This window comes from Haliotis asinina, chromosome 14, assembly GCF_037392515.1.
Source record: "Haliotis asinina isolate JCU_RB_2024 chromosome 14, JCU_Hal_asi_v2, whole genome shotgun sequence".
NCBI classification, from domain to species: domain Eukaryota; kingdom Metazoa; phylum Mollusca; class Gastropoda; order Lepetellida; family Haliotidae; genus Haliotis; species Haliotis asinina.
Genome location: NC_090293.1, coordinates 19,132,277 through 19,157,563, shown reverse-complemented (window position 1 = coordinate 19,157,563; position 25,287 = coordinate 19,132,277). Strand labels below are relative to the sequence as shown.

General features: G+C 39.3%; 2 protein-coding genes across 2 annotated transcripts; one reads left to right on the top strand and one right to left on the bottom strand.

The window, feature by feature from the left end:
* Positions 1 to 1,746: 1,746 nt before the first annotated feature.
* On the top strand, positions 1,747 to 7,783 carry LOC137261796 (lengsin-like). Its single transcript, XM_067799580.1, has 2 exons — positions 1,747 to 1,897; positions 6,618 to 7,783. Exons 1-2 carry the CDS (start codon positions 1,747 to 1,749, stop codon positions 7,781 to 7,783), a joined length of 1,317 nt encoding a protein of 438 aa, XP_067655681.1.
* A 5,991-nt stretch (positions 7,784 to 13,774) lies between these two features.
* On the bottom strand, positions 13,775 to 19,512 carry LOC137262136 (lengsin-like). The gene is made up of 2 exons (XM_067799915.1): positions 19,362 to 19,512; positions 13,775 to 14,940 (listed from the first exon to the last, which is right to left on the bottom strand). The coding sequence occupies exons 1-2, from the start codon at positions 19,510 to 19,512 to the stop codon at positions 13,775 to 13,777; spliced, it is 1,317 nt and encodes a 438-aa protein (XP_067656016.1).
* Positions 19,513 to 25,287: the final 5,775 nt, after the last annotated feature.

Here is a 25,287-nt window from a genome sequence, read left to right as displayed (position 1 = left end):
CGCTTAGGTTATGTTACAGGTTGTGTCAAACTCCTGGTAATGATTCAAATACATATTTATGTACTTTTGATTTTCTAACTTGATGAGAACAAACTATGCATAATCTCATTAATTCAAATGGATTTGACTTCATGATTTTCAAAATTGGCGGCGCCCGGTCTTGGGATGAATGCTATTTGAGTTTGTTTTCACCGACTTACAAAAGGAGAATTACTTTCTACTGGTGGTAAAATATGTATTTGATTGATGGACAGTAGGATTTTTGCGTGACATTGCTTATAACATAACAATTTCACTCTTGGAAGTGAGGTGGAGGTCAATATAACATTGCTTGCATAATAAATGTCACTTCGACCCCCACCTTGCTTCCTTCAAAGAAGTCCTTATGTTAAAAGTTGTATCATGCAAAATCCTTTTGGCCATGATTCAAATGCATATTTATCTACTAGTAAAAAGTTTCCGAGGAAAAAAGCGTTACATCCATGCAAAACCCTTTGGGTCAGCAATGTGTACTAAGCAGTCTTGATTTTATAAACTCGATGAAACTTGAACGTGAACTCCATTTTCTATCTTGGAAGCGTGGTAGGGGGCGAACCATCCGATTTAGTATATACCACAGACTTCCACAAAGCTCACTTCGTACACACAAACAACCAATTTAAGCACAAACTACGGAGTCTGGTGGAAATCTGTGCATAGTGACACCATCTCCCGACCCCAAGGAACAATTGACTGCACCACAACAATTCGGCATGCCTTTGGTGACGTCGAGAAATCAGCAAAATGACGAGCTTCCTACACATTTTCTATACATTTAACTGGAAACCTTTCCTTCTATGGCGTCTCTGTGGGGCTCTGGCGACAGAGTTACGTAACCTGTCTGCATTTTCGTTTGCGGGCGAGAGAGAAGCAGACTTTTAAGCGCTTGGTATTAATTAACCACAAGTTTTTAAAAAAAGAAAATGGTGTTTCGTTTATGACTAACCAAAAGTCTTTCATATGCAGTGATAAAAAGAGTACCAAAAAATTGAGTTTAGTGGTCCTTTAAACCTCGTCGCCCCACTGACTTCAACCTTGTGCATCAAATGCTTGAATTTCTTTGGCATGGGTAATTCACAATTTTTGGCATGCTCATGCCTCTCCAAACATACATCATACATGGGATGGAGATGGGCAATTTGCAGTTTCCTCAACATAATACAGTATGCCTTCCACAAACGTGTCGGTCGTTTGTCAAAAGTGTAAAACATATTAAAAAGGCGTCGCGCATTTAAAATGCTGTTATCCTGGTAGTTCTATTCCTGCTCTACACGCCATACACGCCCAAAATGGCCGCCGTAGCGAGTCCTATACTGCTACACAGCTTGTGTCAATGTCGGCTCTAAGGACCTTTTGTTTCACATACAGTGTAAACAAAAATCAAATCCCTGATTACATCAGGGTACTTAAAGACTTTGGGCACACAATTCAAGGAGAGGACGCACCTGCAGTCTCTCTTTCAATTAATAACCCAATGCCGAGTACCAGTGCTTGTTTAACTACTACTAACTTAATTATCGGTATAATTACAAACAAAACACAATCAGGGCTAACTAACAAACTAACAAACTAACAATCTAACAAACACTGGCTTATACGATATGGTTGCAGTGTACATATCCCACACAACAAGAAAACAAACAGTGAAAATTGACTAGAAAACATATATATTTATATGATCAATTCTGCAGGTTTATGACAGTGGCGATGTCGAAGTTCGAGGAAGTGAAAAAGGAGATATCCCAGTATGACTACGTGCGGTTTGCCCTCTGTGACCTGAATGGCATGAACCGTGGTCAAGTGATAGCTGGCCGCTATGCCGCCAAATACATGGACGAAGGTGTGGACATGTACGAAGGTAAGCATAAGTCTAAAATTTAGTTCTCATGTCATTTCGTTAAATGCCCAGCAATATATTAGACATTAATTAAATCATATACTTTTAATTAATGGGGGTAAATGTCAGAGACACATGGACAAGAATCTTGAATTATGACAGTTGATCCCAGTATTGTGTTCTTATAGATGTATGACCTCTAACGGTGACAGTCTATTTATTTCTTATCGTCGATAAGGGTAACATTGTGTGTATCTGTAGAAGTATCGTCATTAATTGTGACATTGTGTGTATCTGTAGAAGTACCGTCATTAATTGTGACATTGTGTGTATCTGTAGAAGTACCGTCATTAATTGTGACATTGTGTGTATCTGTAGAAGTACCGTCATTAATTGTAACATTGTCTGTATCTGTAGAAGTACCGTCATTAATTGTGACATTGTCTGTATCTGTAGAAGTACCGTCATTAAGGGTAACATTGTGAGAAGAATTATCGTCATTGTGGATAACATTGTGTGTATTTGTACAAGTATCATCATTAAGGGCGACATTGTGAGCATTTGTAGCAATATCGGTCTGTATCGGTCACTATACATAGAAAGTGCACAAATATGGTCATTGAGGTTTATAAAGTGTGTTGTATACATATTGTCATCACAAGGTTTAGATGAAGCGATCTTTTTGAACCATGGTCATTAATGTGTAGTTTGTGTGTCCTTGTAGAACCATGGTCATTAATGTGTAGTTTGTGTGTCCTTGTAGAACCATGGTCATTAATGTGTAGTTTGTGTGTCCTTGTAGAACCATGGTCATTAATGTGTAGTTTGTGTGTCCTTGTAGAACCATGGTCATTAGTGTGTAGTTTGTGTGTCCTTGTAGAAACATGGTCATTAATGTGTAGTTTGTGTGTTCTTGTAGAACCATGGTCATTAATGTGTAGTTTGTGTGTCCTTGTAGAACCATGGTCATTAGTGTGTAGTTTGTGTGTCCTTGTAGAACCATGGTCATTAGTGTGTAGTTTGTGTGTCCTTGTAGAACAATGGTCATTAGTGTACAGTTTGTGTGTCCTTGTAAAACCATGGTCATTAATGTGTATTTTGTGTGTCCTTGTAGAACCATGGTCATTAATGTGTAGTTTGTGTGTCCTTGTTGAACCATGGTCATTAGTGTGTAGTTTGTGTGTCCTTGTAGAACCATGGTCATTAGTGTGTAGTTTGTGTGTCCTTGTAGAACCATGGTCATTAATGTGTAGTTTGTGTGTCCTTGTAGAACCATGGTCATTAATGTGTAGTTTGTGTGTCCTTGTAGAACCATGGTCATTAGTGTGTAGTTTGTGTGTCCTTGTAGAACCATGGTCATTAGTGTGTAGTTTCTGTGTCCTTGTAGAACCATGATCATTAATGTGTAGTTTGTGTGTCCTTGTAGAACCATGGTCATTAGTGTGTAGTTTGTGTGTCCTTGTAGAACCATGGTCATTAGTGTGTAGTTTGTGTGTCCTTGTAGAACCATGGTCATTAATGTGTAGTTTGTGTGTCCTTGTAGAACCATGGTCATTAATGTGTAGTTTGTGTGTCCTTGTAGAACCATGGTCATTAATGTGTAGTTTGTGTGTCCTTGTAGAACCATGGTCATTAGTGTGTAGTTTGTGTGTCCTTGTAGAACCATGGTCATTAATGTGTAGTTTCTGTGTCCTTGTAGAACCATGGTCATTAATGTGTAGTTTGTGTGTCCTTGTAGAACCATGGTCATTAGTGTGTAGTTTGTGTGTCCTTGTAGAACTATGGTCATTAATGTGTAGTTTGTGTGTCCTTGTAGAACCATGGTCATTAATGTGTACTTTCTGTGTCCTTGTAGAACCATGGTCATTAATGTGTAGTTTGTGTGTCCTTGTAGAACCATGGTCATTAGTGTGTAGTTTGTGTGTCCTTGTAGAACCATGGTCATTAATGTGTAGTTTCTGTGTCCTTGTAGAACCATGGTCATTAATGTGTAGTTTGTGTGTCCTTGTAGAACCATGGTCATTAGTGTGTAGTTTGTGTGTCCTTGTAGAACCATGGTCATTAATGTGTAGTTTGTGTGTCCTTGTAGAACCATGGTCATTAGTGTGTAGTTTGTGTGTCCTTGTACAACCATGGTCATTAGTGTGTAGTTTGTGTGTCCTTGTAGAACCATGGTCATTAATGTGTAGTTTCTGTGTCCTTGTAGAACCATGGTCATTAATGTGTAGTTTGTGTGTCCTTGTAGAACCATGGTCATTAATGTGTAGTTTGTGTGTCCTTGTTGAACCATGGTCATTAGTGTGTAGTTTGTGTGTCCTTGTACAACCATGGTCATTAGTGTGTAGTTTGTGTGTCCTTGTACAACCATGGTCATTAATGTGTAGTTTGTGTGTCCTTGTAGAACCATGGTCATTAATGTGTAGTTTCTGTGTCCTTGTAGAACCATGGTCATTAGTGTGTAGTTTGTGTGTCCTTGTACAACCATGGTCATTAAGGTCTATGTTGTGCGTTCCTGCAGTGTTCTGGACCCACCTGTATCAAACTTTACCGAAGCATTAACGTGCCATTAAACATTAATTAAATAATTAAATAATGTGTCATTAAATTATGTTGTACTGACGTTTTTACATAAGCGTGTTATTATTAACTTAATGAAGGGTCTGGGGTATCATTAACTTCCTGGACCCGTTTGTATCCAACTTTAATGAAGTATTAATTTGTCATTAAACGTTCATTAACTAATGTATCATTAGATTCGGTTGTACTAAGGTTTCAATGACATCGTGTTGTCATTGACGTGCCATTACGTTAATGAAGGTTCAGGAGTATCATTACAGCGTCATTAACCTCCAGGAAAAGTGAACTTTGCGAAAGATTTTCGTTTGCGAAGCCCTGGATCCACCAACCTACAGCTATGAAGTTAAACAGAAAAGTAGAAAATTTTAATTGCCTATCCCATAGTATAAATTCAAATGAAAATAGTTTGGCTGTGTGAAAAATAGACACTGCTATACGTTATCCCGAATTTTGCCATGTGTTCAAAACAGGTTCTCGTGCACTGATAAAAGTACTGTGTACTACATTTTTATTGATATCTTTACGGAAAATGTGGACGCACAAAATACTATCTGATGTCTGAACGACATAAGTATATATTGAAATATTTTGTGTGCTTATGTATAACGTTATACACGCAATCTTAAGAACGACTCGCAATATTTGTTGAAAATTAATTTTCCTCTTTGATGCCAAATGACAACATAAAGGTCATGCGCCTATACAGATAAGATGCATTACTGCGCTATGCTTAACACTAAGTCATTGTCACTCATGATCAGATGACGTGGAGAGAATTTCCTGTGGATAAGGACATAATATTTCCGTGATGTTTTGTCCACTGAATAATCAAAAACAACGTTAAAACATTTATAACGAACACGCACCTGGCCAATTGTTATACGCCACTGTTTTGTCTATGAAACACAATAAACAAATTAAGTGAACAAGAAAATTCCTGCAAGTTCTGTGCATATACATTTCATGAAATAAATATTTCATTTCTATTAATTTTGAGAGTTTTTCGCTGGTTTAAAACACTAAACGTTGATAATGAAATTAGTTTCATGAATCATATACATTAATACTAACCGTGTAACTGCATGCTACAACTGAATGGATTGATGTCTATTTAAGGAAATTCTGCACGGTATAAAATCTGATTTCAGTTTTGTTTACATTTATAGGAAGCGCTGTGTTATAAGCACACACCAAATATGTTTCGTTTTCACATAGACACTTGGTATAAGTTACTAAGATCATTTGAAATTTGATTCAACATTGTATGAGGAATTCAACGATCCATTTGTCACAACTGACTAGCAAATATAAGTGAAGTAATTGGTGCACTGTATGACTGATCGTAACGAAATTTGATTTTGTAAACACTATCCAATATGGCAGAAAGTCCATTCAGCATTCGTGTATTTTCCAAAACACCCCAACAGACTCTAGGCGACGTTTCAGAATTATTGAGATGTGTTTCTTTACAGATGTTGAAATATATGTTTGTGTTTCGATGTTTAGCCGTAAAAATGCCATTTTGACGCACGATCGAGAGTAAAGATTATATGTTTACGTTGGTAAATAGAGGGAAATATTTAGAGAAATCCCCGAATTTAATAGAAATATGTACATTAGGACGTCATTAGCTAATGATGCCCTAAAAAGTGTTTGATACAACTTTCTTTAATGATGTCATTAAGTAATGATCCATTAAGGGTTTCAGGTATCATTAGGGTTTAATGTTGACATCAGTTAATGAAGCAATGATAACAACAACAATAACTACTGCAACCGATGGACAGTCTGCTCGCTCCTGTTTTGATTCTATATTCTTGAATAACCACCATATGAAGGTCAAGATTAAGGTCAAGGACCGAAGTCATATAACCAACGTAGTGAACTACATCATGTGGAGAACTTAGGCAAGCCTTCCAACGGTGCTATGTGATTATTGAACTATTATTTGTTAGCTGAGTTTACACTTCTTTGCAATCTAGGATTATCAGGGTGTTAACAATCGTGTGTGTTTTTGAATGTTGTTGTTGTTACAAAGTAACCATTCTGCAAAATGGTATTATTATACCAACATATTCAATAGCTGTTAGTGGATCACAAGTGTATTAATCTGTGCCACACAAAATTTGCTTCGTTTATCATACATATCTTGGTTTCCTTGCAGACACGTTGCTATTTGGCCCAAGAACTGAAGTTGTAGAATTATCCCACGAGAAGTGCTATAAGCTTGGAAACATGTTGATCTTCCCTGACCCAGACACACTCCGACCAATTCCATGGGCTCCAGAGGGAGTGAAAGTAGCCGAGATTTTGTGTGAGTCTCGATGGAAAAAAGATGGATCTCCACAAGAAGCTTGTCCTCGGTATGTTGCAAGAAAACAGTTTCAGAGATTGAGTGACCTTGGGTTTGATTTGTATTCTGGCCATGAAATTGAATTTAAACTCCTTGACAATGAAACCTTGGAGCCAGTGTTTACGGGAGAAGATGTGTTCAGCCACAGACTATTCAACAAGCATAGTAAAGTGCTATTTAACTTTGATAAGCAACTTCAACAATGCAAGATCGATGTTGAAAGGTATCATCTGGAATTTGGCCCTGGGATTTTTGAAGCAGTGACTGAACCAAAATATGGAATTGAGAGCGCGGACATGGCCTTCTGTCTGCAGGAAGGCCTCTTGGAAATGGCTGATGCTGAAGGTCTTAAAGTCAGTTTCATGTCTCAGTCTGTATATAACGAAATGGGAATCTCCAAGCATTTTAATTTTTCACTTTGGAATAGATCTGGTCAAAACATATTTTACGACGAAAGTTTTCCAGACAAGCTGTCGGAAGTTGCCAAGAAATGGATTGCTGGTATACTGAAACACAGTAAAGCTATCTGCGCTTTTGCAAACCCTACCGTCAACTGCTATAGGAACCTGGGTAAACTTGTGTATCCGTCAACTATCTATTGGGGAATTGAAGACCGACAGTCATGCATTCGTGTTAAAAACGAAGGGCCTTCCAAAACCTACTTTGAGTGCAGACTAGCAGGGGGAAAGTGCAATCTATATCTCTTAGTGGCGTCTACTATTGCTGCAGGACTGGATGGCGTCATTAAGAACATGGAGTGCCCACCCCCGGGCGAACCAGAGGACGGTGAATCTCTACCTCTTTCCTTAGCTGAAGCTCTGGATGAGCTGGAAAAGGATGAAGATTTGTCCAATGCTTTAGGTAAAGAGCTGGTGACATGGTTTGTCAAGTCCAAGAGGGATTTGGAGGTCGCTAAGTACAGATCGGTTAAGACCGACAAAGAAAAATTTGTTATGGAAACAGCTGCATATCTCTGAGGTGTCAAACTCCCGAGCTTGATCTTCCTATATGTTCATTTTGTACTTTTGTTTGACTGGACTGTCATAACAATATGCCTCTGATTAAAACAACCTATTTGAATCTGAGCGTACGCTGAAGCACATGTGTATGGGATGGAGCACAGTTACTATTAAAAAACAGGCGTCGGCAAGTGTAAAAGAATACTTGTGGAAGATCTGCAATGAAAGAGCTGAAGCAGTCACCAACAGTTTAAACAATTTCAAAAATTAGCACAAGTTAGCACAATAATGTTATTAATATGAAAGCAACTGCTAATTACTTGAAGTATTTTCTCAGTTAAGAAAAAACCCCACTAACGTATGATTATCAATATTTGATCTCTTACTCACATGTGTTCTGTGGAACAATGTGGACAGGTGCCTGCCGTATTCGTGTTCACGGTACCACTAAACCAACATTGATTGTCGTTTGATTTGCTTCTTTATTAAATCTTAATGTTTATGTCATGAATAGTGAGTTCTCACGTTTGACACAAACATCTTTCCATCTTAGCGATGACATGTTATTGAATTTGATTTTTGCTCAGGATATTTCCATGGATTTTCTTTATTATTGTATTGTATTGAAGGCGTTACTTTGTTTTCACTTCACTGCTGCTGGCGATATTCTGTGTGATCTCCGTGCTTCAGTGGATAAAGCTTCTTCCAAGAGTGGGGAAGGTCTGTGATTGGTAAGCTGTTTGTGCACAGCTGCAGATTTCGTCCACGAACAGGTGATAAATGTGCTGATGATTTACTATTTAAATTGTATTTTCTGTTCTCTTAGGCACAGTTTTGCACACATACATAAAGATTACTGTTGTACGGTTTCGGTGAGGCGGACACAAGTAGTCAGATGTTTCGCAATTCAACCTGTGATTCAGTTGAAAATTGGCTTGTGCAGTGACTGTCAGTATAGGTTCAATGATCGAATGACAACCTTATTTTTATTTTTACTACAAATTGTAAGTAAAAGATAATGCAGGATAATATTAACGTGTGAAACTATTTGAACGGAAACGATGGAGGACTTATACAATCCTGCCACAACCAATTAATGGCAACAAAATGGAATTAAAGATTAAATACGGAATTGCTCCGTGAGGACTGTAAGCCAATTTAGTCCGCAAATCTGTAACATTATGAATAAAACAACATAGAGTTAAAGTAATAATCCTAAGTCCTTATGAATGTGCTGAGGGAATATATATATCATCTGTCAGAACTATCATGAAATACAGCAATGCTCTTCACATAATGTAACCCTTGTTTGTCTTTGAACTGAAGTTTTGTTCCCGTGTTACATATCGGTGCCATTTCTCGTTAGTCAGTTGAGACAGCACAGGGACATGTATGTACATGTCAACCATGGTTCATTAATAAAATCAGTTCATTTAATCAACAACCAACAATCTATCCGCGTTTGACATATCCACATCACACGATTCCACTGATCAATCAATCAAGGTATTATAGGTTAAGCGTTTGACGGTTACTTTTCGCAAATCAACTGACCATTCCTCTCCGGGATATTGCACAACATGTAGTGCATATACATTCACTGCCTCGAACCGGTGTCCTGACGGGTACTTCCTTGAGTGCCGGCAGGAGCGTAAGGTAGGCAAAGCAATGAAGCTTGCTAATCCTCAGACAGTGGGGGATTACGGGGGACTCATCTTAAGTGAACCAAATTCAGAAATTCCTGAAATTCAGATCTGACAATTGTAATCGTGTCTTGAGAGAACGAAAGCTTACTATTTGATTGAGAGTGATATAATGGATTAAACTTAAAACAACGCCCGGTGGGGTATATGTAAGATCATCATACATTAGAATATCATGTCACAATGCCTAGTGTTCCGTCTTATATGTCTGCCTGTCTGTCTGCAACTTCAGTCACTGACCACACGCAGTTAACAGCTATACGCCATAAACAAAGAGCAAGCTAAGCATGTCAGCAAATGAACCTGTGGCCAATGAAAGAGCTGCATTACACTTGAGTGCACATCCACCGGCTCTAGGTAGATAATCCGAGTGCTGCATCAGGTGAATTAGGACATACATAGGTGTAGGGCATACACCTTAAAACATGCCCAACTGTGGAGTAGTAACTGTTGTATAGTCTGCTATGTGCCTGATAAAGTACGGATCGTAAAGTATAGTTTCAGAAGTACTTTATAGTCATTTTTAGATATCTGCTTTGGGATTTACTGTTTTGTTACGGTTTTCTAAAAATATCCCATTTGTCATTCTGTAACTCTATTTAGAAATATACATTTGGAAATATGTGAATAGCTACTAATAAATATGTTAAAATATGCATGAAAAGTTTCTTAATCTTTTAGTAGCATCAGTGAGATTTATTTTTAAAAAATAATGAAAACAACAATAAACAGCCATCCAATGTACGAGTGCTTCGGTCATGTTAAGTACCACTGGAATCAAACAGGAATGAAGTTATCGTTCTGATGTTCATGCGCCAATATCCTGATATCCTTCCAGAGCGGACACGAGGCGCTGGTTCCATCCAGTATAAGTCAAATTAATCCTGGAAATGACGTGGTTGAACATGATGAAAGTTACCAATCTCACGTACACAATCGTTATTGCGTCACTATATTTTGTTGCTGCAGCCGGTTTTGGATGGAATATGTAACACATTTATTGTCAATATTCATAGACGTAGCACAAATCAATGTCAATGAAAAAGGCAATTTTTCTAGTATAAAGGCGAAAAAAGGCTGTTGTGTGCTCAAACATTTTCTGTCAAAGTAGGGCGGTGGTTAAAGCGTTCACTTGTCACTACCAAGGCCCGGGTTTGATTTTCCACATTGGTACAATATCTGAAGCCAATGTCGGGTGTCCACCGCTGAGATATTGCTGGACTATTACTAAACGCTGGATAAAGAGTAAACTCACTCACTACCTACATTAATGCCATCGAACGTCTCCCTTTCTCTTGTTCCTATATTAGTGGAGACAATTAAATCTTGATATGCCCAAAATGCATAGTTCGTGAACATGTCCATGTAGTGCGCAGACATTATGTACATTATGTATGTCTACTACATTCAGAAAATGTCAAGTGTATTCTCTCTTAATTCCTTTCTATGAGCGTTTTTTATTGATGTCAGTCAACACCTCTATACACCTTCGTTTTAGGTAGATACAATTGTGTCATCCCATTAGTCATACGTCCCACTAGTCATACGGGTTAAAACAACATATGGTATGACTGCACCAACAACTACCTTTGTAGTACCTTTGTCATATAATGGAGTGACTCAAGAAACAAAAATACAGCTTCATATCAGTGAACTTTAAGGATCTGTTGTCAGCAAGAATACATAGTAACATATTGTAAGCACTAGTCACAATCTATAAATGTTTAGGAATATATTTTATTATAAATATATGTCTTATCTTTGCTCTTATAGTGCTTTTAACATAGACACTTTAAGCACTTTAAACACTAGTCATTTGAATTCTTATTATGAGTGTGAAGCCCATTTTCTGGTATCCCCCGCCGTGATATTGCTGGAATATTGCTAAAAGCGGCGTAAAAGTAAACTCATTCACTCACTCTTATTATGACTTACATAAATTCACCACTGAAGGTCGTTGGGTAGAGGTGCTTCAAGTTGGTCCCACAATCGGACAAGTCTGTTTTCTTTTCGTGATACACTTGCTTTCTTCCCTGGATGGCAGCAGCAAAGTCGATTTGACTTCCCAATCTGCTTGATCAGTTCAACAAAGTGACGGATATTTGCATGAATGATGATGTAGCCGAGTCTTGCTCATACGGTAGAGGAAGCCTTCAAGATTATTATTTGTTCGAGGCCCAAGGGTGCGATGGTGATTCCATAGAGGGATGGGGAATCTTGCATTCATTACCTAAGAGTGTAGCATTCTTAGTGTTACAGATTAAACTAACTTCAAGCTCTCCGATTTGTTTTATTATGTTATGATAACTTCAGTGTAATGTACTCTAATAACATTCGATCATATGTTTTCATTACCTAAGACGGTGGCATTCTCAATGTTAGAGGTTAAACTAACTTCAAGCTCTCCAATTAGCGGGCTACTTCATTTTGTGCAAAGGGTATATGCCTGTTGTTGTTTTAATTAATCCCTAATTTGCTGTATAACAAGTGGGAGTATGACTAATGGGACATGAACAAATACAATGTGACCACTGATCTCTCTGTGTGTTACATTATACTTCTAATTAAAACACCAGCCAAAATCATTGAGAGAAGCGGGCCTATTTTAGCCTTCAACAATAAATCTGGCTGTTGTCGTCTAAACTTCACCCTGGGTTTTTTTCTTTCATAATTCCCAGGCAACTACACATGAAAGACATCGTACTGTCCCTTACACAGTTTTAAAATTTGTCGAAATATGCCTTTACTATCGATAGCTACCAACATATTAATGCGATATATACCGAGTCAAAACAGAAACTTCACATTCTTTCCCAAGGGCACTATAAAAGAACACGAGATGGTAAGATGGTTAAATTATTTCATTTCTGAGATCAGTGTGTGACGTACTCAATACACTGGCAGTGCCACAATCAGTTCCATTAGGTTCCACCGCCGTTCCAAAACATATGTAAACATAATGTCAAGTCACAAGAATAAAAGTTCGAAATTTCTAAGTTCAGTATTGTGTGTGGCCGCCCCGCGTATTCAACACTGCCACACATCGTCTCGTCATCGACTGCCTGATGCTTGTGGTTGGGGATTCTGCGCCATTGCTCTTGCAAGGCAGCGCCAAGTTCCTGCAAATTCTGAGGTTGGTTCCTAAGACCACAAAGCCTTCGCCCAAGTGAACCCCACACGTGCTCTATTGGATTAAGGTCAAGGGACCTCCATGGCCAGTTCATGACGTTGATTCCAGCGTTTTGTCAACATCACGGTGTGCGGTAGACGACCTCACAAGGCATACACAGTACGACGGCTGCATCATATTGCTCTTGCGACGTCAATAACCGATCTTTCCGCTTGGAACATGCCAACGGCACGTTCACACTGCACATCTGACAATCCTGGCATTTAAAGTATCGTTAGATCTGTCGTTTAAAACTGTTTGATTTTCAATTCTTGTGACCAATGCAAACACGTGCAAATGAAGAAACCTTCGATGCCAAGATCACAGGATCGACTGCACGAGCAACACCTGATTTGGCACTGACGTCATTTGCACGACGAATGGATGGATTTGAGTGGGTTTTGCTAACGTTTTTCTACAGACGAAAGATAGGAATCCATTTCGGATACATAGATGTATCATCTGAGAAAAATAAAGTGTTCATTATTTTTAAAAATTACATTTTGTGAAGTTTCTTTTTTTGTATATTTACCTGTCTATTTTTACAACTATGCGCACTCACAGTCAACTCTGGGCATGTGTATATTTACACATTCAAATTATATACATTCATTGTGAAAATGGATCCGTCGTTATTCTTATGTCTCAGCGCAAAGAATAATGGAGTCGCATTGACCGGCGTTATCACCATATTATGCATATATCCTGTAATCTTCTTCTTCATGTTTTCTTCGTATTTGTTTCTGTAGAATAGTGTTAGTAACAACCTTAGACAGTAGTAAGCACATTAAGTAAAGTATAGTGGAATTATAAATTTTATTCCTCTGATTAATATACATAATGTATAATATACCACCAGATACACTTGTTATCAAATAGGTAACTCATTATCAAACAACTACAAAAAAATCTAGATATCTGTGTTCACAGGGGTGATTGAAGTACGTAAAATATATGTGAAGGTGTAAAGGCAAATAATGTCAAAGATGCCATACGATTCCACTACAACGATAAACGAGCGTTTCTTCATTTCACTAAAGGTGCTTATTACTTATCAACATCACCTATAATTTCAATACAAGGAGTCATATTTCTGTCGCAAAACACAATGTTTCAAAAAGTGAACGATGTCACTTTTCATAGATAGTCTTCTTTTTCCACAGCAAACAATTCTTCTTTAGTCTCAATGCCTTCATACTTGGCAAGTTCTCCATCTCTCTTACTCTTGACGAACCACGTTATCAGTTCCTTCCCCAAGGCATTGCACAGAACCTCATCCTGTTCCAGTTCACACAGAGCCTCAGCCAGGGAACAGGGGAGTGATTCCCCGTCTTCTTGCTTACCCGAAACTGGGCATTCCATTTCCTTTTCAACTCCATCCAGACCAGCAGCAATGGTAGATGCCATGACAAGATATATGTTGCTCTTTCCTCTTGGAAGTCTGTTCTCAATGTATGTTTTCCATGGACCTTCGTTCTTGATGCGAAGACACGATTCTCGATCTTCTATTCCCCAGTCCGAAGTCGTTGGTTTAAAGAGATCGTTGAAGTTCCTGTAGCAGTTGACCGTGGGGTTCGTGAAGGCATAGAGCGCTTTACTGTGTTTAAGGATACCAGCAATCCACTGTTTAGCAACTACAGACAGATTGTCCGAAGCATCCGCATCATAAAACATGTTCTCTCCAGACTTATGCCACAAGGAAAAATTGAAATGCGTAGCCAATCCAGTTTTATCATTGGGAGACAAATAAGACATGAACGTTACTCTAAGACCTTCCAGATCAGCCATTTCCAGAAGACCTTGCTGCAAATTGAAAGCCCCATCGGCGCTCTCAATTCCATATTTCGGTTTTGTCACCGCTTCAAAAAATCCTGGCCCAAATTCAACATGGTATCTTTCAACATCAATGTTTGATTCTTGAAAGTTTTTATCAAAGTGAAATAGAACTTTACTGTACTTGTTCAACAGCCTTTGACTAAAGTATGAAATGGAATTGTAAACTGGCTCCAAGGTTTTATTATCAAGGAGCTGGAACTCAATTTCATGACCTGAATACAATTTAAATCCCAGATCATCCAACCTCTGGAGCTGTTTTCTGGCTGCATACCGAGGACACGCTTCTTGTGGGGAGTTGTCCTTCCATCGAGACTCACAGAGCATTTCGGCAACTTTCACCCCCTCGGGCGCCCACGGAATGGACCTCAGAGTGTCAGGGTCAGGGACGATCGACACATTGCCAAAGTTTGTGCTTTCAGCCTGGTCTATTTGATTAAGCTCTGTTTGGGGACCAAATGCCAAGACACCTGAAATGACACCAGTCCGTTTTAGTGATGTTGTTGTTTTCCAAACTAAAATATGGTGAAAACATATGGTTAAGAAATGCACAGCTTTTGTGTTTGGGTCCGAATCCCACGTCTTCGAATCACAAGGACGTGACATCTCAAACGCCCCCAAGAGCATTTGTGATGACAATGCAGCTATATGAACACAAAACCATACTGCACGTGTCATATCATTCTCTTCCCTCAGAGGTTACTCCTGTCATATCTTCCTACGTTGAAAGCACAGATGATGAAATTTGTGCAGTTATGATCAATCAGATCATACAAGGGAGCACTGAAATTAGGAATCTAAGATTACGTAGGAAGATATGACAGGAGTAGCCTCTGTGGGAAGAGAATGGTGTCATATGTGCACTCAGCTCGTATAAAAGTACAGGTTGAGATATGGCTATCATTCACACTCGCAATGCCAAAACCCAGTGGAACCAAGCAATTAGAATGTTGCATGCTTGCCAAACACAGAGAGACGTTGTCAATGAATGAGTTATTATTTAGCCTCACAGATGTTGTTAATAACTTCCATCCCCACCAGACCACCGTTTCTAGGCTACAGCATCAACACGTGTAATTCTCTGTAAACATTGCAGTACTGCTAACAAGTCATCATAATACCATTTCCTGTATCCTCATATGTATTTTTTTGACATACGAGAAATATATTTGACGTTTAATCCAGATTGTGTGTATGTGTATGTGTGTGTGTGTGTGTGTGTGTGTGTGTGCGCGTGTGTGTGCGTGTGTGTGTGAGAGGGAGAGAGAGAGAGAGAGAGAGAGAGAGAGAGAGAGAGAGAGAGAAATGTGATGAAAGGATCAAAGAAAAGTGTCTGGACCAGACAATCCAGTGGTGAAGTTACCAGAAAAGACCTAAAATATATGGTACAATCAGAAAGTAGGTCACTTCATTCGCTGAAGAAAGAAAGTGAGGTCCCAGTGATAAAGATAAAGCGAATGTTATTCTTACAAGGAGGGAAACGCATTTAAGAAATCTAGTCTCCTAGTAATATTAGCATTTGTAAATATAAATATGTAAAATTTGGGCAAGCAAAAAATCCCCTTCATTCAAAAACACGCTCTGCTGATCACAGCTGGTGGTTTCATATTATTTGTTGGAACAATGCAGTTGACTACAGGCGACCTAGTAGTGTTCATCTGGCTGAGTTCTGTCAGTATTTCAGAGCTGATGTTGTATTGACTGACGGACATAGCGATGCGATAGCTAATGTTATGAATTCATTAACTCTCTGCTGGAAGGACTAAAACTCTCTGCTTGAAGGAGACCGTAGTCAGCCCACATACTGAATTCGGGAAATGAACGACTGTTTGTCTTTTGGTATCCATTTAGATGAGGTTACCCACTCCTGTCAATATGTTTATACGATGTCAAGGCCCAAAATCTAATTCTAAAGCGTCTATCAACGTTTGTACCAACTTTTGTGCTTGTATTGAATAGCTGACAGTAATTAAACGCAACTTGACGATTGGCTCTCTGCCGTACGACATATGCAGAGACCAGTTGATATTAGCGACATTCTCTGTTGTCAATAATAGCATGTTGAATGCCCTACAATCATATCACGAGATTGACTAAGCATTTATTCATTAACCATTCTCACAAGTTCAGAAGCACGTTGTGTTACAACGATCTTTAGGAACCATATTGTAAAATGATCAAACTGTTTTTGCAATTAGCATACATATAATATTATGTCCATTTTAAATCAAAATCTGAGCATTCCAAAACAACTATTTTGATGATACTCGGCCAATCCAAAATGGTTTAAATTATACCATCCATCCAGCTATTAGTTAAAATATTTAGATAACTGACATGATATGTTGCACCTAAAAAGGACCCATTCACCTTAATCATGCACGGGTAGCGGACGACCACCGGATTTAAATCAAAGCTAAATCATTCATAACTGTGGAAAAATACACCCCATTCGGTCGCCAGAACTGCACCACATTTTTCACCATTTTGGTGTCTAGACCATTCCCGGGTTCCTGAAGTCCAATTCTCAGATGGATCGTCACGGACCTTATCCGAATGTTTACCCTTATAAACATATGCGGGCATTGGCATTTAACAGTCGAATACGTCAGGTGGTCATGATCTGATCAGAAAGTGTGCACAATGCTTCCCAATATAACTGTTTTGGACTCAAATGTAAGGCTTAAAGATAATATATTATGTACATCTTACACTAAAACATTATTGCTACAAATGTGAAATTGTAGGATGAAATCCTGAAGGCACTAAAAATCGGGGTTGAATACAATACATACACAACACTAGGGCTATGTGTTACACATACACAACATAAGGGATAGATGCTACTCATGCACAACATATGTTACACATACATAACATGAAGGATATATGTTTCACATACACAAACTCAGGGATATATGTTATACTTACACAACATCAAGGATAAATGCTACACACACACAGTATCAAGGATATAAACTGCACATACACAACATCAGGAGTATCTTCCACGCCTGCCCAGCATCAAGACTAAGTACTGCACATACCCATCGGAAGGGCTATATGCTCCACACTCCCAAATTCAGGACCCTATGTTGCACATACCCAATATCAGGGTCATGTGCAACACATGACCCCCACTACTCCCACCATCATACTACAACTACTGGTGTCTCTCCAGGTTCCCCATAAAATGGTGTGACAAAGACTCTTTTGTCTGTGGTTGCCCTATACCTGATTCCGACAGCTGACACCTCCCTCATCAGTACCCTACCCTGGATGTGTACCACGGGGTTGGAGATAACGGTCCACCGCATATAACTTCCTTTATCATACTACATCCACTGGTGTCTCTCCAGGTCCCCAGATAATGGCGTGATGGTCCTTTTGTCTGCTGTTGCGCCTTGCATGATTTCGACAGCTGGTAACACTCTCTACCTCATTCAGGGTTCATGCCGTGAGTTATAACTCTGCACATGTTCCCCTTTTCCGTTCATGACTAGTGCAAAGACATTCGTACTTTCAGACCTATACTGTGCATTTAACGGGTTATTGTTTAATTAATGTCCCTGTGGATTTCCTTTGGACAGTTTAGATATGAAGATAACTTGCATGTGTAATTACTCTGGGTCAGATTACTGAAATGGTATAGAATAACGGCTACAACGTACTGAAGTGTGTAGTACTCATTTGAGCATGTAATAAATATATTAAGAAAATTCTATCCGATGGCTGGCTTCTCATTAATATATATACATGACTTACAATATTTGATATTCGATACATACTCATACAACAGTGTGTTTCATTGCATTCATTTGGGCGTTAGTCACTCATATCCTGATTCCGCATCAGATTTTGGTACCTAGCTTCTGTTTGTCTTCTAAGTCACTTACAATCATTAATTAGCCTCACTATCCTATACTACTATACCAGAGTGACAATGACGGATTTACCATTTGTTGTCGACTCTGTTTATACAGTCAATTTATTAAAGAACGAATAAACTCAGTTTTGGGGTACTCTTTTTTCCACTGCATATTAAAGACTTCTGGTCAGTCATAAACGGAACACCATTTTCTTCACAAAAATAAACTTTCCACAAGCTTAAAAGTTGCTAAAAAGCCGTGTGCTTCTCTCTCGCTCGCAAATGAAACCACAGACAGGTTACGTAACTCTGTCGCCAGAGTCCTGCAGTGACGTCATAGGAGGAACGATTTTCAGTTAGTTGTACAAAAAATGTGTAGGAAGCTCGTCATTTTGCTGATTTCTCGACGTCACCAAATACATGCCGAATTGTTTTGCTGCCGTCAGTTACTCCTTGGGGTCGGGTGATGGTGTCACTATGCACAGATTTTGTATGTGTGTGCGAACCGAGCGCTGTGAAAGCCTGTGGCATACATTAAATCGGATGGTTCGCCCCCTACCAAGCTTCCAGGATAGAAAATGGAGTTCAAGTTTCACCGAGTTTATAAAATCAAGACTGCTTACTACACATTGCTTACCAAAAGGATTTTGCATGAATATAACGCTTTTTCCTCGGAAGCGAGGCTGTGGTCGAAGTGCCAGAATTATCGTAAGTAATATTATATCGACCCCTGCCTCGCCTCCAAGAGTAAAATTGTTATGTCGTCTGTATCATCACACTTCACGACGAAAACAATGATTCTGTTGACAGCTATGACAACTAAAAAAAATGCAAATATTAAAATTAAAACAAATTAAGGTTATAGGAGCAATGTCAGGCTATTACCTTATTCGAGGAATGCATCCATCAATATCCACAAAAACGAGTCATATATAATTCATCTGTTTGTGCACTGTCTGAGATCCATTACTGCATACACCGTTTACTGCTAGACACTACTGAACCTGTAATCATGACACTTACCCTGAAACACGTCAACACCTTTTTCCAGATAATGCCTAACATGACGTCCAGCAACCACTTGACCACGACTACTGCCGTTTAGATCGCAGATAGAAAATCGAACGTAGTCATATTTGGCAATTTCTTGCTGGAAATCTTCGAACTTAAACATGTCTTCCCAATGTTTTGAACAAGTGTTTCAGTGCTGGTTACCGATCAGAGACACATGTGGGAATGATTAAAGGTAATGTGTTTAGGAATATCTCGTAAAAGATCATTTGGTCTCGATTATTCATGAATACAACAGGAAAAAATGAAATTAGTCGAATGTATCAAATCAGTCACGTGTGGTTAATATCAAATTTGATGACCGGAAAATGATATGTCTGCTTCTAGATGAAGACTGTCTCCATTGCATTCGTCCACATTTTTTATTGGCCAGCGATTAACTGAACTGGAGGATCATTGTATGCATATGTTGTTTGATTTAACCAAAAGTATTGTTTATGCCAGGCAGCAAGAGAATTTCTATCAACACGACTCCAAACGTCTAAGTTTATCCACGAGACTGAATACAAGAAATGGACAGATCTAGTGGCAGGAATGTGTAATGATGCGGACCGTTATCTCCCACCCCAACAGAACAGGCGTGGTACACCTCCTGGGTATGTCACTTCACAACGCGTTTCACAGATAAAATTATTCGATCACATATCCATTCCATTGTACAGCAGGCAAGCGTCATTTTAGCACAAAGCCCAACACCACACGGCAAGATTGACAACTGCATTTTCCCGAACCATAACATCCAAGTACTGCCATAGAGCTCAAGGCCTCAAGATCCATATGAACATGATCAACCTCCAACAGTAGGGAGAGAGGGTTTATATTTCCCAGACAATTTGGAATCTGACTGGTTCCTGGCAATGATGCCAGTCAGTTCTGAAATTCTCATAGGATGTTGAAAACAGACGAATTTCAACCCTGGTTAACCTTTATCAGTGAAAATATTTTGTGCAAAATTTGATCAATTTATCATCTGTTATTATGTATAAAATACATAAAGTCACCAGAACACTTTTGAGGTCATTTTTCCGGAGTTTACTTACCTTACAACAGACACGGGTGCAGTTATCTGCTTCTTATGCAACCTTAAACTGTGTAGCTAGCATTAATACACAACGCAGTGCCCTTGAATTGTGTCACGCGGATTTGTATTAAGTAATGTGCATCACCTGACTATATTATGGGTCAGTGTCATTTTACTGAATAATACTGTCAGGCTGAATTGCGTCACTCGGATTAATGCTTACTACTGTTGCCTCCCCATTAGGTTTACTCTCATGTTGCCTACGTTTCATTCTGCCTACAGACATAATAAAAGTGTAGGCAGAATGAGAAAAATCAGGCCGCCCCCAATTTAGAAATGGCATTGCCCATGAGAATAACCTAACACCATACTGATTTATTCATATTGTATTTATAGTAGAAAACATGATAAATATGATATAGAGACATTTGTATAACAGACATACCACATTTGTCTCATGTGTCCCTGTCACTATTATCGCTATTACAATCGTAATAACACCATCATCAGTTTACAATTTCAATTTCAAAAGATGTCCGGAGGCATCTAAAAACTGCAGCTTTTTCCTTCGACCTTGACGAAGGGCCTCATTTAGTCTCTCCAAATGAGGATCCAGTACACGATAAACTTGCTTTCTGCCATTCGATTTACCACCATGATCCAGTTGAATTTTCTTCTTTCTGTCTGTTGATTCAATGTCCTTCAACATGCTGATAAACTCAAACAGGTTTGGGTGTGACTTGCCAAGGGACCTGTTCAATCTAGCGTGCCAGCGCTCCAAGTGATTATTGGTGCGGGGACCAGTATTATCATGTTGGTTCCACATCGACCTATGGAACAAGACATCATCGTCCAGCCAGGTATTCGTGACGTAGTTCTGACGTGACGTGCAGAAGTCCTGTACAAGAGGCATGTCGGGTCTTTCATCGAGGATTTCAACCCAGCCATCCTAAACCTGATCCAGAGGGAGCAATGGCAAACAGACAGCTCTACGGACTACAGTTTGGACGGTGGGCTCCTCTCTGTACTGTTGAACCAAACCCAAGCTCAAAGTCAGTTTAGATGGTAGTTGAATCTAGATCTGCACCTGTTACAGTATGGCCAACATTCTTCAATTGCTGGAAGAGCCTGGTGAAGGTCACTCTTTGTCTATTTACCAACGCAAAGGGGAACATGGTGGAACCTGAGAGACAGTGAACGGCATATAACTGTTCCAAAGGCTGGAACAGGAACAGAATGTACCATCCATGAATAGGGTGTCAGCACTCTGCATAGTCTCCATTATGCCTTCTGTGGAGAACACCAGGATTCTGTGACACCATCGTCTATTGCGAGGAATTCACTTACGTCACTGGTCTCAGCCCACTGGACGTCTATGCACACATGAGCCAGTGTCTTTTTGAATATTTCATGTTTAAGGGGAAACACAACAAAGGGATGAAAGGTGGACAAGAGAGAAACCAGTCTGGTCATAATATTATAAAGTCACTTTGTAGAGAAAACTAATCAATCCGAAGAAGAAAGGGATTAAAGGTGGATTAGAGAGAATCCAGTTTCGTCATTATTTTTCTAAAGATACTTAATACAACTAACTAATTAACCAGAAGATAAAAGGGATTAAAGATGAATTAAAGAGAAACCAGTCTATTCAATGATTTTAACTGATAGGTAAAAATAAGAAAACAATAAGTAAGTAAAGACACCAAAAAGTCAGACTGTTCCACTTTTTCATGTGGGGAGGTTGTGTCAAACGGTATCTATCACTTTCTCATTCCGCCTACACAGTTGTGACCAACAGACCATGACTTGTGTTGGTGTTAGCTGTAGGCAGAATGAGATGTAGACAGAATGTGAGTACACCCCCTATCAACAGTTTTGTTATGTTCGGACCCCCCGCACGACCATAAAAGCTTGATTCTTTAGCAGACAGAGCTACTTTGCTACAGCCAGACGTTTTAGACGTCATGCTCCGACACGAGGACATGAATGTTTACACAACATGAAAAAACGTCATTTCCCAGTCTACACCATACTAGGAAATAAAAGTAGTATCCACGGTCCATATGATCAACGTTTGAAATGATCGTAACATTTAGCCCCCTAACTTCCATTTGTCTCGCAGGTAATGAATAAAAGAGTATTTAAGAAACTGAGAGCGTATGACAACGGTGTACATATGGCCATATATATACGAGTAACGAGTAAATAATTTTAAATATTATTCATTTATGATACAAGTTCAAATACCCTTGAAATCGTGTATGACTAGGTTTAGGTTTACATTTATCGTATATTTCATTCATTCACCAGGCCATTCTAAATGTATGTCAATGTTTATGTCAATGGTTCGCGAACATAAAACATAATATTGTCAACTCTGATTCGTTTCCCGTCAACACCAACAGCAGTGACGTAATGATGGAACTGGTAACGTGTCGTGGTGGTCAACGTTAACACAGACATTCCAGGTTTCCTGTATAGACTGAATGTTTGTTATCCCCGATTTCATCACTGCACTGCATGGATTGGTGGCAGGTTTAACTTGGTATAGGCGTATTGAGAATACAGTGCTATATTTTTTATCACGAAAAAATAATGTGAATATGACTTGATATGCTAACCGTATGGTCCAGACTCGATTATTTACCAAACAGCTGAAATACAGCTGAGTACTTCGATAAACAACAAACAAATCAACCAGTCAATCGATATTTCTCGAGTTTCTACAGAAACAAAACGTTTTCTGGCAATTACAGACCAGAAACCGACATGACTCCTTAAGAGAAGTTCTTTAGACGTGAATTCGTGAGCGGTACCTCGCCATTATAGAATGTCACAAGCGTCGTTTCGATCTAATCTTCCAGCTATGTCAAAATTTGTGGACTGCAATTTCCACGAGTCACGATATTACATGACTGATATTCTTCGTAATCATGCCAAGGTTCTTCAAGGGAAACTTTGGAAGCCAACGAGCCACAGGACATCTACTAATGTTGAAAAGTAGTAAATGCTGGTTCTGGTTTCATTGGTTTACTTCACTGGTTTAGGCTTCATGACGTCAAGGTGTCACGCGTGTTACGAGAGTGTATTTTATGTAAATTAATCAAATAATAATTATCACTGGGTCACAACGTTTAGTGTTTTAAGTGATAGTTATTATGGGTCACATTTCGTATCAGAAATGTTCACTAAGTTTTAGTATTTTTGGCAGCCGGTTTTCAGGAAGTGCTTTACAGTTAGCTCCTCTTGAGTTTGTTTTGATTATTTGTGCATACTACCGGGAGACTGATGACAGCGATGGCCGTTTGTGTCCTAACGTTTAGGAAATGTTGACTTTATATGTAAAGGCTAGTTGCCGTGTCATCCACACAGATACAGATTAACTGGAGTACATATCTGCCAATCTCCGTCAACGCTTTATCTAGCATAACCGCTGCATGATCGCTCGCTGTGTTACATTCTGCATAACTGTTTCTCACTCTCCCACCAGGACTTCGGTGAGTTGATATTATATTTGTGACTCATTACATTAGAATTGACTCAGTTGAATCTCTATATTTTGCCTTTGTATCTTGTCTTTATTTTTGCCACATTGGTAGAACTGGCAAGTCCTTGATGATGAATATATTCAGCCTGACTGTGCTAGGATCAACTGAAACCTCATTGCCACAATCGCAGTTAGCTGAGAATGATCGGACTATCCAGATAACGTACCAGCACGGTCAGTCATGACAGTTGGCAAGTGCATTTGCAGATTAATTTGATTTCCAGACTTGTCGTAAGAGGTGACTAACAGGATCGGTTCGTCAGGCTCGCTTACATGTCATTGATTCCCATTTGCACAAAATGATGCTTATGCTGCAGTCTAGACTCCCATTTTTGTGGAAGTCGCGGTGACTGACTTTGTGTGTCGGTGGGCAGGAAAAAGAAGATCACTGAACAGTGTGAAACCCAATGATCAACCTGTGAAGATTCTCTGTACACTTTCTGTGAAGCATTTGATGTTATTGTTGATAGCTTGCAAGCACTGGAAAAAAATGGGGATTCTAGAGATCGATCGTTACGGTTGTCAATTCTCTCCTTTCACTTTATCGTTGGCCTCCTTGTGTCACAAAATGTCATGCATTACATTGTGCTGTTATCGAAACCGTTGCAGTCTCCTGGTATTGATTTAATGAAAGCTTCCAGGCTTCAGCTGCCATTAGTATTCTCCGGCAAACCCTCAAAGATTATGATGTATGGCAAGAATTCTTTGACGATAGATCACAGCTTGCTAGAAAATATGAACTGATCCCTGTATGCCAAGGTGTGTTGGACGTCAGACACTGCGAGACTATGGCCCTGCTCCAGCGCCAATGCTAAACTGGAAGAGGAACCTATGCAATCCTGTTCTTGGCCTCATCTCTCACAAATGAACCACAGCACAACCTTACTAATAAAATTGCAGGGAGGGTATTTCAACAATTTGTTGAACTGCATCAAAGCGATATTGAGCAACTGAAGGGTGAGGTTCGACGGTGGAAATGCCGTTGGCAGGACGTAACTATTGAAGAAAGGCCATGTTGTCTGCTAACAACTCTCGACTTTGCCAAGACGGATTTTTATTCTCACGCCCATTTGGCCCTGAAAACCTTGGCTGCAATGCCAGTGTCCACAGCAACAGCCGAGCGTTCTTTCAAAGCAATGACACGCACTAAGGCATAACCCCTGTTAACTGATAAACTGTCTTTACTTACACTTATTCACGTACCTCGTGATGTTTGATAAACATTGACAAAGTCGGTGACATTTGCGCTAGAAGACTGGCTCTTCTCACTGACTAACATCTATGAAGACCTAGTGTTGCTGATTGTCAAA